This window comes from Cavia porcellus, unplaced genomic scaffold (assembly GCF_034190915.1).
Source record: "Cavia porcellus strain 051 isolate PalLab524CR breed Dunkin Hartley unplaced genomic scaffold, mCavPor4.1 scaffold_29, whole genome shotgun sequence".
NCBI lineage: Eukaryota > Metazoa > Chordata > Mammalia > Rodentia > Caviidae > Cavia > Cavia porcellus.
Window position 1 is genome coordinate 21,955,202 of NW_026947512.1, and position 13,581 is coordinate 21,968,782.

General features: G+C 50.7%; 1 protein-coding gene across 4 annotated transcripts in view; it reads right to left on the bottom strand.

Annotated features, from left to right (window-relative positions):
• Lgr6 (leucine rich repeat containing G protein-coupled receptor 6) overlaps positions 1-13,581 on the bottom strand; it is a 110,003-nt gene continuing 96,422 nt past the window's right edge. For all 4 annotated transcript variants that reach the window (XM_063240258.1, XM_063240257.1, XM_063240256.1 and 1 more), the window contains 6 exons: positions 12,815-12,886; positions 12,332-12,403; positions 10,550-10,675; positions 9,487-9,647; positions 5,507-5,587; positions 1-3,330 (listed from right to left, as the gene is read on the bottom strand). In XM_063240258.1, the coding sequence (XP_063096328.1) occupies positions 2,078-3,330; positions 5,507-5,587; positions 9,487-9,647; positions 10,550-10,675; positions 12,332-12,403; positions 12,815-12,886 (1,765 nt within the window). In that variant the 3' untranslated portion in view covers positions 1-2,077. The remainder of the gene's footprint in view (positions 3,331-5,506; positions 5,588-9,486; positions 9,648-10,549; positions 10,676-12,331; positions 12,404-12,814; positions 12,887-13,581) is intronic.

The following is a 13,581-nucleotide window of genomic DNA, read 5'->3' on the forward strand; positions in this document are numbered from 1 at the left end:
GTAGTTCAGTGGTGCTTTATTACACAGAAGAGCCCAAATATTTGCATCTTGACAATTCTTATATTTCACACAACTGGAGAGGGCATGGGACTGGAACTCAGAAGGGACACAGGTGTGCCGAGCAACGGGTGGAAACTTGCTAAACCAGTGCGGAGGTAGTTAGAGGGGACAGTGCCAGAGGGGACCAGGGCTTCAGTTACCTCCCACCATCCTTGCTTACTAGGAATTATTGTTACCATGTCCTTCTCCTCCTCTTTTATTTTTTACACCTTTATTCTTCCCAAAAAGAGCAAACTAGGAAGTTAGGAGAAGGCCCAGCTGTTAAGTCTGTTAGTCCACAGTCTTCCCATTTTAGCTCTGGGTTCTTTGGGTTCCTTGGAGGTCCCACCATAAGAAACTCCCCTTCATGAGTCAGTCTGAAAGGACACTGGTTGGTACCGGTGGCCAAAACATAGCACACGGAGTCCAGAGCAGCACATAACAGGTCAGACATTGCCAACATTTCCATCACCATCGCCTCCTCGTGGGGATTCTTTCCCAGGGACACCATCTTGGAAGATTTTGTCAACCAGACAAAATGCATGTATGGGCATTGAGCAACTTGGTTTTTGATTTTGTGATTAATCAATGACATATACAATTTTCATAATCTTTTGCTGAACACAAAGGAGTAACATACTGACTTTCTGGAAATTCAGTCGAAAACAACAACTGACCAAGCTTATTTTGGGTAAATGTACAATATCAACTAGACTTTTCGAATAATGAAAATGATTTATGGTAAATGCCTCCACTCCCTCCTCCCACACCTCTCTTGTGAACACAAAGTTCCACTGCAGCAAGTGCCCACATGTTTAGAAGTAGACCGGTGATAGCAATGCCACCCTAAAGCTCAAAGCTGAGAAGTATGGTCCACTTTTTCATAGAAGAAGCCACCTTTGGGGGCACAGCTTCTAAAACTCCTACACCTCCAACACATGACCTTTCTATCCTACCTCCAACCCAACTGCTCAACTACAAGGGGAACAATACCCACATGGGGAGAGGGCCCTTAGCAACTTCCTAGAAGTCAAGGCTCCCCAAAATCACACCAATTTTGTCATCCTTGGGTTATCTCAGAAAACTTTTTCCTGATAAGAATTATCAAATCTTATGCCCAAAGTTAAGTCTCTCCATCAGGGGATCTTGATCAGCCCTGGGCAAATAGAGAAAGACAAGGTCCTTAAACAATTGATAAAGAAATGTGTCATCACTTGAGTGCCAACTGAAATTGACCCCAAGGAATTTTAAAGTCAGCATATTGAGCTTCAGAGTCTGAAAGAGTCCAGATACTCAACTAGTCAAGTAAGATTTAGAGATGTGTCAAGTTCCATGAGGTCTCTTGCCTCATCCCTCCACCCCAGTCTAGGCAGCCTTGTTGACTTATGTCTCCCTGGGAGACAGCAATGCTAAAGTTTTGGAGATAATAATAGGTATTCCATGAAGACAAAAACTTGTCAAATAGATTATGGGGAACTCACCAGGTTAAACACAGTCCAATAGATTTTACTGTTGCAGGAATTTTCAGGGCCTTTACTATGCTGCGATGCCCTGGGGATCTCTAAAAAGGGGATACAATGTGTCATCTCTTCCAAAGCTGATTTGATAGCAAGTATTTTTGCATGACCTATATCAAGACCATAAAACACTTTTCATATCCCTTCTACGAGTTACAGGAGAGAGGCCAAACGCCTTTGGTGTTTCCTTTCCAGACCTATTGAGTTCTCCTGTCCACTGTGCCCTGATCCTGATCCTATCCTGGTCCCTACTCCACTTTTATTTCCATCACTTCCCTTAAGCCAAGTTTCAGGTCTCTGGCCCACAGCTTTGGACATGACAGGGAAGAGGCCAGCAGTGAAGATGAAGCCCTCAAGGTAATGGCCACAGGAGAGAGGAGACTGGCGGGGCCAGGACCTGAGCCAGCCTGCTGTGGGTGGCACTATTGAATTTTGGTTGTATGTATTTATTTCGTAAGCAGCCATCATTCACGGAGTGGGAAAAGAGGGAAGCGAAGTGACAGAAGAGTGTGGAGGGTCATTTATAAGTGTGAGGCAAAGGCTGAGCCAGAGGGCCGTAAGACCCCACTGACTGAGGAGCCCCCTCCTGAGGCTCCCTCTGCTCGCAGCAGCAGTTCTCCATCCAGGGAGGGCTGCGGGGTCCCAAAGTGGGTCCCCTCAGGCTCTGCAAAATGACTTCCCTCCAGCCTGGGGGCCGCTGGCTGCTGATAGGAGATGAGGGTCACTGAGGGGAAGCCATAGGTCTCCAGCCCAGGACGCCGTCCAGCCTCAGAAGCTTCCAGGACGAGATCCACATCAGAGAAGGCCACCAGAGCCTGGGTGGAGTCGCAGGAGCTCTTCTCCAGCTCACCGGCAGCAGCATAGGCCAGGGGGCCAGGGGCTCCCGACCAGGGCCAGAGCCTCCTTAGGTCATCCCGGAAGTGGGGGTTGAAGAGCAGGTAGAGCAGGGGATTCAGGCAGGCAGGCAGAGGCAGCACCACGAGCAGGACCGACTTGAGGGCCTCGGGGGTGACCGGGAAGAGGCTCAGCACGGAGGCGAAGCTGAGGAAGGCCACGGGGCAGTAGAGGAGCCCATCGGTGAAGATGAGCCAGGCCACGTGCCTCACCATGGCGCAGTCCCACACACACTCGAAGTCACCCCGCGGCAGGTCACAGTAGAGCCTGATGTAGGCGCCGGTCACCACGAGGAAGCAGAAGGAGTTCAACATCACCAGGGCCACGGCGAGGCCCAGGGCGGCCGGCTGGCCATCGGGCGGGGCGTAGGGCAGGCAGAGCGGGGAGGCGCCATAGTCCCCAACTGAGGCCAGGGGCAGCGCGGCGGCCAGCGCGGCCAGCGCCAGGCACAGCAGCGCCCCCGCGCGCACGCTGCCCAGGGCGGGCGCCTTGCCGCGGGCGCGCACGCAGGCGGCGGACAGGCTGCACTGCACGGCCGCCAGCGCCAGCAGCAGCACGGCCGCCTCGGAGCCCAGCACCGCCAGGAAGCCCGTGGCGCGGCAGCCCAGCCCCGTCTCCCAGTGCGCTCCGTACTCGGCGAACTGGCCGAAGGTCACGGCGTCCACGGAGGCCAGGAGGCCGCAGGAGACGCCGGTCAAGGTGTTGGCACCGGCAATTGCACCGACCACGAACTTGACCGGAGGCAGGGGCCCGGGCCCGGCGGCAGCAAACACGGTCAGCAGCACCAGTCCGTTGCAGAGCACAGAGAGCAGCGCGATGGCCCATACGGCCAGGCGGATGCCCCAGCTCTCGAAGAGGTGCTCACAGGGCTTGAAGGGGCCTGCAAGAGAGAGAGAGAGAGCTGGCATTACCCAGCTACTGGGGTTGAGGCTACTGGGATCCAGCGGAGGCCAGCCTTTGTGCTCAGAGGACCATCACCCTACTCCGACCCCCACTCCCAGTCCGAGGGAAGAGGAACACAATTCCCACCCTCCAATAACTCCTGATCGCAGTGTGGGGAGACACGATGGGGACATATACAGCTCTCCTTTCGAGGAGCTGCAAATAGGTTAAACACGACGCCACTCCTGAACCGTGTAAAAAGTGTACAAACACCAAGTTGGTGCAGTGCAAATCCAGGCATCGAAGAAATGTTCAGTAAAGCAGTCTTTCCAGCAGAGCACCATGTGGAAGGATGGAAGGGACTAAGAAGAGGGATGGTGAGGAGAGGACAGGGCGTTAGAGCTGGGATTGTGGCTAAGGCTCTGCCCAGTGATCACTAAGGACTCTGCTGACCAGAAACAGTACCAGGCTGGCTCTCTGCTCCTGTGTGAGAGAGGTGCAGGGCACATTTCCTGTTGCTTATTCCCTAGTCAATCAGTGTTTGGGAGGTAAAACCAGTAACCAAAATACAGACTTCTTGGGGTTTTCTCATCTGACTTCATTAGATGGGTGCGATTCTGGTGTTTTCCATTTCTTCTTCCAGAGTCTATTCTTAAATCACCTTGTAACTTTGGATCTACTATTTCATTTCCTTTGGCTTCCGACTCTTGTTTCTCAATGTATTTCTAGGTAGCTTGGGAATTTGAGAGGTTATTTGAGTGAGTGCTATTTTTAAAACATTTTTTCTGATTATGAAATAATAGATGGTAATTGCAGAAAAATTTTTAAAAATAATAGGGAAAAGTCAAAACTGCTTATGACTTCATCTCTCAGAGAACTCATGGTTTTGGTATGTTTCTAAAAATACATATATACCTACAGATTTTAAAACTAAGTTGGGGTTTGCTGTAATATCCTTTTATTATTCTCATAAGTTAAATTTTGTTATGCATGCTTTCCCATGTCCTGGAAAATATTTTCAATGGCTGTGTAATAAATACTCCACCATATGATGTACTGTAATTTATCTGATCATTTGTATGATCTATTTTAAAAGCAAGTTTAAATTGGACCTTGTTTTTTGGAACCCCTCTTACACCTCACTCCCTGTTGATTACTGGTTTTCATAGGTAAACTTTCTGTGTCTGTGTGAACAAAAACATGTGGGTTTCCAAATCAAAAAGAAAACCCCTGCTTTCTCTAAGCTGCATCAGGGCTCTGGTCCAAGCTGGCGCAGCAGTGTGCTGTTGTCCCTGAGTGCTGAGAGCTGGTATTGGGCCAGCACCACTGGCTTGAGAGGAAAGGGGGGAAAAGGTCAAGTGGCCTGAGCCAAGGGAAGATCGAAACCTGGGGAATGGAGGTGGGATGAAACAGAAGCAGTAAGCTGTTTGCCGGTTTCTGTTCATGCTGAACAAACAGTTCCTGGTCTGGCCTAAAAAAGCTGCTGCTGGCTTCTGGCATAGCCTGCAAGCATTTTACACACAGAAAGGGGACCTCTTCACTGAAGCATCTTAGGTTGAATTCCACCAAGGAGGAAGGGGATTTTCTTTTCTTCTCAGCAAAATGGATTTAGGTTAGACTTTAGAGAGCTTTCTTCAGCTGTAAGGGTTAGATAGTATGGTAGGAGTTATCCAGGGACACTGGAGTTTTTCCATCCTGGAGCATTTTAATAAAGAAAAAAAAAATGCATTCTTTCTGGGATGAAGCAGAGCAGGCCGGGGAGGGTGACATTTCAGAGTCCCACTGAGTTCTGATTCTGTGCGGGTCTTAGGCCAAGGAGGTGACCAGAAGCAGCCCCATATGCCTCCCTGAGCAATGGAACCAAGATATTCTTTCTTGCTTCTCCATGCAAGTGGTTTCTTCCACAGGCTGAACCTCTAGTTGACTGTTTGTAAAGGTTGCCAGGCTCCCCCTCACTCTCAGCCACACTGCTCCTCACAGGTAGCCACCCAAGGGAGAGAATGCCAACTCCTTTCCCAAGAATTATGAGAAAAGGCCCTCGCCCAGTGGGTGGGCAGCAGATAGAATAAGTCCTTGAAGCTTGGCTCCAGACCTGCTAGTTTAACTGCGGTCACCCAAGTAGCAGGGTGCCACGTCCTCAGCCCCTTCCCCTGCTCCCCAAGCTTCCATCTCACCTGGAATGGGGCTACACTGGACACTAGGTTGTGGCTTTGAGTTCTGCATTTCCAGCTGGAGCTCATCCAGGTCCAGGTCATCTAAGGGGGAACAAGAAAGTGGCTCGGGCTTTGGGTCATGGCATCAGTTAAGCCCCACCTCCTTGTTAAGTCCCACTTGTTTGAACAGATGTGCCTCTGACTAACTCTGCTCAGTACTGGTCATCCAGCAGCTCTGCATATCTATTTCTAACCCACGATGTAAGTATTTAATCATCTCTTTATTATTCATGTGTAGATTATATGCATCACTGATTCTGTACTTTTCATTCAGACTTGCTCTTTCTGTCACTCAGCATTCTCCTGAGCCGCCTTCTGGCTTTACTTCAGAAGTGCTCCTCAGAGTTTGGGATGGTACCTGACCTTAATAATGGGAGATAGAAATCACACGTTCTCCACTCTGGCCAGGATGTCATTGCAATTTCGTATGAACAATACACTAAGAAGGAGATAAGTAAGCAGTAGCGTGTTGACAGGTTAACCAAGGACAGTGAGGGAGTAGAAGTTCCTTAATTGTAAGAAATAATCACAATTAACTGGGGGATATTTAGCTTGCTTATGAAGGAGACTCTTACATGCTGTTTTGTCCCGGTGTGTAGAACATCAATAGATGCATTGTAGAAGACGGCAGACTGAGGTTCAAATAGAGACATTCTAGCCTCTTCCTACCATGAACAAGCTCCTACAATTACATGTCCAACAAAGGAACACCCCACCTTTAAGAGGTGCCCAGTGGACCCATGTGGCTGAATACAGTACCAACTATATTTGGGCACTGGACAAGTGGAAAGGGAGTCAGGATGAGTAAGATACAGTCCTGCTCTTGGAGTGTTTATGGTGATAATCAAGGAAACAAATCATGATGCTACATTAACTAATAGATGGACTCAACAAAGATGAGCGTTCCTTTTTATCTTATTCTTTCTGTGACTCCTCATCTTCAAGGCTGCATTAACTGGTGACAGACAAGGAGACTGAAGGCTGGTGACAGACAAGGAGACTGAAGCTTGTCCCCAGTCTCACAACCAGTGAGTGACTGACCCAGAATTCAAACACAGATTTGTCTGACCACGGAGCCCAGATATTTATTTACTCATCAGGGATGGACTTGTAATTTAGGGAGGTTCAGGAATGGGAAGGATTTAGGGAGATGTACAGATGCATAAGCTGGGAATAATTTGTCAGTGGAGACATTGAAGCAGAAAATTCTCAAAGTGAGAGAGGGTGCTTCTACTCTGAGTGACATGTTAAACTAGATAACTATTAATGTTCCTTTCAATTCTAACATCATATGAGATTTCTTTTTCCTCATTTACAGTTGGAGGTTTGTTTGTTCCAGTTCTGGAGACTGACTCGAAGATCTTGTGCACATTAAGCAAACGCTTTACCCCAGAGCCATATCCTCAGCCCATTTCAGTACCTCTTCATTTGTGAACTTCAGGAGGTTATGGATATCTCAGGGATTCAGAAATTCTGTGAGAGGGCTGGGCATAGTGATACATGCCTGAAATCTTACCACTCAGGAGGCTGAGGCAGGAAGATTGCTGCAAGTTCAAGACCAGCACGCACTACATTGTTCAAGATCAGCCTGAACTGTATAGCAAGACCCGGTCTCAAAAAACCAAAATAAAAAATAAAAATAAAATAAATTCTGTAAGAATTTTGAAAGGACTAAGGATATAGTTCAGTGGTGGAGCACTTGGGTTTAAACTAGCATCACAAAACAAGCCAATGGGTTTAAACTAGCATCACAAAACAGTTTTTAAAATTGTTTTAAAGTATAAAACTTAAGTTTCTCAAGTGAGACTGGGAAAGTTGTCTGAGGACCAAGTAGGGTGAAAGAACTGTTTGTCTTTAAAAGTCACTTCTACACTATTCAGGATCAAGAGTGCTCTGTGGCTCTTCCCCCATCCTAAGAGGATGGGCAGGTGACTCTGCTGCTCTTTCCCGGAGGGGTCTATTTCCTGTGTGGGTCCTCCCCACTTAAAGGGTAGGCACTTTGGGCTGGGGGTTTTCCCAGGAAGCTGGAAGACTGCGGAGCGCAGCACCAGGGCAGGTAGGAGGCTGAGGCGTGTCCGCAGAGTCCTGGCATTTCCTTGCCTCTCTACCTCAGTCCACACTCCCACCCCCGTGCTCTAGAATGGAGCGCACCAATTCTTTGAAATCAAAATGCGTGAATGAAATACAAGGGGCGAAACCCATAGACTGTCTGAGGCTGGGAAAGTCACAGCCAAGGTGTTAAGTAACCAGTCTTCAAACAAGGAGGAAATCGAATCTGGCTGGAGCAGCAGCTCCTGGCTTTCCTTCTGGAGGTTGAGTCGCTCCCACAGGAAGTTGGGGGGGCCCTGCCTAGCTCCCATTACAGGCAGCAGGCAGCCCACGAGCTTGACGTCCTGTGGTTCTCCAAGACCTAAGCCCGGTGGAAAGTTTCACCTTGAGGAAGAAAAATTTCCACTCCTCCTTCCAACCCCCTGAGGGAGTGTGCAGCAGACATCCGGGAATGTCCCCCCGGGACAGCCGTCTGCTGGCCCAGCCAGCTGCTGGCCTCCTCCACCTCATGTCCTGTACCCTCCCTGGGAGGTGCTTGGGTACACAGTCAGAGAATCCCCCACTGCTTGCCCAACACAGCGCATGAGAGAGGTGTATTATCTCGTATTTAAAGATAAGGAGTTTGAGGCTCAGAAAGCCTCCATAAGATTAAATAACTTGTCTAAGGCAACCCAATTGGTCAATTGTATAATTGGATTCAGATTCCATTCTGTCTACACCATCATGAAATGGCTTTCTTACATATTAAATTTGATTTTTCGGACCAGCTTCTTCACTGAGATATTGTAGAAAGGAAGTTCAAAGTAGTAAAAGGACTCTAAGAAGCAGGGCTCTCTGTCTTTCCCTCCTGTCTCTACAGGGAGAGGAAAACATTCCTTTTCACCTTTACCTAATGATCAGTTAGCAGGTGACCCTTCAAAACAATCTTTTACTTTTACCCAACTCTTCAGACACAGACCAGTCTGGCTCAAGACTCTGTGAGGTCTTCTTGATCCCTGAGGTGTCACTGAGGTGTCATTCTCAGATTCACAGGCAGACTGGAGGCACAGGATGGCCTCAGAGATTGCTAATCCCTGTAGTGTTCCTTTTTGGTCCAGAACTCTGTGAGGGTTAGGCTTGATCCTGTTAACTTGATTGACTTTGGGATCTTCCCAGGTGATTGGTGGAGCACACTTCTGGGTGTGTCCGGATGGGGCTTGGAGGCGTGGCCTTGGGGATCTCTGGTTCCTGGCCCTTTCCTCTGTTTCCCAGTGCTGCTTCCCGACAGCCGTGAACTAGGCATCTTGCTCCACTAGGTTTCTGCCTTGGAGCCAGCTGACAGCAGAGTGACTCCCCTTAAAACATAAGCCGACTTAAACTTTTTCTCTTTCAAGTTTGGATGTCAGGTATTGGTTCCAGCAATGGGAAAATTAATAAACACCAACACACTGTGAGGGGATTTCATTTTTTCTGGAAGCAAGTCTAATTCAGTTGGTTTGATTGAATCCTATGTTTGACTCAAGGTGATGAACCAATGAGTCTGTCTTCTCTAAAATTGCCGAGTTGGGGGGCCCCAGAGACTAGGGAGCATCATGGAGAAGCAGAATGTGAGCCACAAGAGTGCCAGTATTGAGACAGATGGTGAGATAGAGTAATTGTGAACTCGAAGGCTGGGCCAGTGTGGGACATTACTATTCTTACTCTTCCCCAGGCACCTCTAAGATGCAGCTTTGAAGAGACAAAGTAGAAGCATTGGCAGAGACCCTCCCAGGTCCCAAGCACCCCGCCACCACCACCACCAGGGCTTTTCTCTCTAGTCCCTGTGACCTCTTCCCAGGTCTCCCCCGCTTCCTCTCTGACTTCTGCCATAGTCCCAGTAACCAGGTGCCAGCCCAGGGCCTCCAGACACTCACAGTGGGTCTCAGCTTGTCCAGTAAGGAGGCCCATGGGCTTCTTTGGGGCCTCCTCCTCCTCCAGGTGGAAGTCGTCAGCCTGCCACTGCCCAGAGCCCTTAGTGAAGCTGGCACAGGCACCATAGGCACAGCACTGGTAGGCATAGGGCACCTCCAGGATCCTAGCCGAGGAGAAAAAGGCAGCTTCAGTGTGTGTAGAGTCTAAGATTTTAGTGAAAATGAAAAGAGCCCCAGTTCAAGAACTGAGCACTCAGCACCTGCCCTTCAACCCTACAGTGCCCTGCTCCCTGTGCCAGCAGCCTCCTGGGCTTTCTTTGTGAGAGTCTTGCAGCCTAACTGGACTCTGAAGACTCTGGACGTAGTCCAGTTCTCTCCTCATTCATCCTTAGGACTGAGGTGGGAGAGAGAAACCTTCAGCCCAGCAGGCTCAGAAAGGCCAAAAGCCTCTCTGAGGGCACATAGTGTGTGCTGGGTATCAATGTTTCCTTTAGGGATGCTCCTAGAGAGCCTTACCGTTTCCCTCTGTGAGACCCACAGCCGGTCTCCCACCCTTTCTGGGCACATCAGAGTTGGATTTGGTGCCCTCTGAGGGTGAGGGCAGATGCCTTGAGCATCTCATTAGCTTGCAGCAGATGGGGCTTGGGCCACACAGGCTGCGCTGCTGTCACTGCTGCAGGAAAGGGTCTGGATGTCATTAGCACCAGGGACTTGCTGTGTAGCTTGTTTTCCACTCATCAGTGCCCTGGGCTGTGCCCTGATCCCAGGGGCCAGATGCTGCCCACGTGATCACGGGTAGTCCGGCTGCGTGGGACCAGGCACAGGGCCCTTTGCATTGCTTCTGTCCTCACAGGTGGTTTCTTGGGGTGAGGTAAAATGGTAAAAGGAAGGAGTGGTGTGTACCGGCCACAGCCAGGTTGGGGGGTCAGGCGAGCCCTTCCCGTGCAGTCCTGGTCACGCTCTGAACCACCACACTCTTCTTGGGCTGAGGCCCTGTGGCTTTCTCCATGTCCCCCATGCCCGTCATCCGACCAGCAGCAAACTCCACAAATGTGGAGGCTCTCACCTCAGTCTTGGGAAACTGTCCTTGGAGAAGGCCTGAGACAGAGCAGGGTTCCCTTTGAGCTTCAGATGCATCAGGCCCCCAAGCCCGGCCAAGGGTAGTGTGGTCAGCTGGTTGTCTGTCAAGTCCCTAGGACAGTGGATGGTCAGGGTTATTGGCAGTCAGTGGGGTTGCTGAGGGGGCAGGGCTGTGCTGAGGGTGTGGCCAGTGTGCCTGGGATGGAAGCAAGAGGAGAGGAGCAAAGGACAGAAGATAAGCACAGAGAGAAGACAGCATTCCACGCTAGGGGAAGAGTACACAAAAGTTGCTAGAGGCACCATCTATAATGCATTCATCTATTCATTATTCATTCAGCAAACACTGGAATCCATCTATGTACCAAGGACTGTTCTAGCTTAATGCTAAAATGTTCCAATTTGAAGGTAACAACCACACCCCAGCTCTTGTGCTCAGTCTAAATTCCATTCCAGCACCCTTGCCCGCCACCCGCCACCCGCCACCCAGGAACCTAGCTGCTGTTTGCCTCTTCCCTCTATCTCTCCTCTGCTTCTCTGATGACTCAAGAAGCTGGAGCTGAGGATAAGCAAGAGTTGGCTACAAGTGGAGAGTGGGTCATTCATTTTGCCTGGCTGTGCCCACCTCATAGCCAGAGGTGAGGACATACGTAGTCTTTTACAGGAGACGGACTAGAGGAAACCAGGGCTCCAAAGCAAACACCAAGACACAGCCAGCATGTCGTGGAAAGAGCTCTAGCTGGGAGGCGGGAGACCTGGCACTGTCAGCCTCTCCAACATGCTCTGTAACCAGAGGGCGTCACAGGTCTGCCTGAGTTGCAATGTCCTCATCTTTCAAAGGATAAAAATATCTGCCCTACCTATCTGGCAGGAGCAGAGCAAACAGGAGAGGGAAGATGGAGGTGTGGGTTTTGCAAAGCTGTGGCCCAGACCCAGAGAGCCGTAGCCTGGGGAGGGACCATGTACCACCAGGAACTCTGGGCTCTGGATGCTTGCCTTGGAGCAAGCTTTTGCCCCTGGCCCTTGGAGACATCACTGAGGAGTGAGGGGCTTGGTTTGGATTCTCTGAGGTCAGGCTTGGGCCATCCCGGAGGAGTCTTTGAGAGAAGCCATTTCTGGATGGATATGGCTACTGGACACACAGTCAAGGAGCCATGTAGGATGTCAGCTCCCCTTTGGGCAGGAACTTTTGTTTAGTTAACAACCTGCACCACACTGCCTGAGAGCCCCCTCAGAAGCCCTTCTGACCCTGATATAATGACCACATAGCAGAATGGCACATTTCCTGTTTGCATCCCATGTAATTTAGAGGACCTGTGGTCCCCTGCTGCCCTGCAGAATGGCAGTCCTGAGAGTAGTGCTCAAGCAAAGGACTCTCAAGCACTCTGAGACCCTGGCTCCCACATAAGCCACTACCCTCTTGCATGAGGAGTGCCAGGCCCACACACTCTGTACTGGTGCATGAAGAAGGTGCAGAGTCTGGGGTAGGTTGGGCCAGGGATCACGGGGAGGTCCAGGTCTGCCAAAATGTTGCAGAACATTAACAGATGATGTCCCAGCGCTTGTGGGAGGCAGACTGTGTTTATCAGGCTCCCCAGTCTGTCAAACAGACTGTCAGAATGATTGATTAAGCTGGCGCCCATCTCCCTAGGATATGTGGTCAAACACTTATGGGTGTCCCTCCTCAGGGGTGGCCCCTCTTCCCCCTCCCCACCAGCCCACATCTTTAGTTGGTTCCCAGTATCCCGGAGAAGCATCGGCAGCCACTTACAGCTTGACCAGGGAGTGCAGAGTGGAAAAGGCCTCCGGGTGGATGGACCGAATGGAGTTCCAGCTAAGGTCCCTGCAGACAGAGAGCATGTGATGAGAGGACAGTGACCCATGGAGCACTGGTTGCTCCCAGTCTGGGCTCTCCCTCACGTACTCCACATCTGATGTCTCCAGCAATAGTGAGCTTAGCCTCTAAGGGACCTTCGTGTATACTTTCTGCTGTCCAACTGCCAATCTGGTTGTGGGCCTCAGAACAAGGACCTAGCAGCTTGGCTCCTGAGGTTCATGGCCCCCTGGGTACCAGCTGGAGAAGTGGCTCACGTACCCCTCCGGATGGCAGTGTGTGCTGGGGAAAGGGTTATGGAGCAGTGAGGTGACGTGACTGTCATGAGTTTACACAGGATGTGTGTGCTTTGGGTACAAGTCTGCCAGAGGGACACAGCGGCTCTTCCATGACCCACCCCTGGACACTGCAGGTACTTACAGGGCTTGTAAGGCGCTCAGCTGGCTGAAGGTGTCCGCTCCAATTTCCCAGATGCGGTTGTGTTGGAGGCCACTGGGGCAACAAGAAAGGCTGGATGAGCCCGCAGGCTCACACTCTGGCTCTGCTCCACAACTCCCAGCACTGGGAGGAAGAAAAGAGAGCCCCCACTTCTCCTGGCACAGGAAGAAAGGGCCCAGCCCGCGGAAGTCACCAGAATTAAAGGGAACACAGGGGGATCCGGTTGCCTTGGGTAAGTGGGTCAGGAGACAAAGCCACAAAACCATCCCTGTGGCCCAAAAGGGAGTTGGCTTCCAGCGTTCCCACCGGGCCTGGCTCTCAGCCTAGCTGAACTGCGCTCCACTCTGCCCTTCCGCATGGGTCCTCAGTCCCTAGCACAGCAGCCGGGCATTGCCCAGCCCTTGGGTGGCCTGAGGGGCTGGGTTGAGCTGAGAAGCAGAGCTCAATGTCCAGGTCATAGGAGATGGACCCTGGGCCTCAGCAAAAAGAGCCCTTTTTCCGTTGTCACCCAGACAAACAAGACAGACCCCGGTATCTCTTTCCTGGTCTCCGAAAGCGCTGCTCTGCCTAGAAGCAGGTACCTACCCTGGGAGGCTCAGGAGGCTGTGGGAGCTCGAGAGAGCAGGAGCTGGGTGAGCAGGACTTAGAATTTTTAAAGTGGCTTTATTCCCTGTGAAACTCACATCTCATGTTTATCTCTCTCTCTCTCTCTCTCTCTCTCTCTCTCTCTCTCTCTCTCTCTGTGTGTG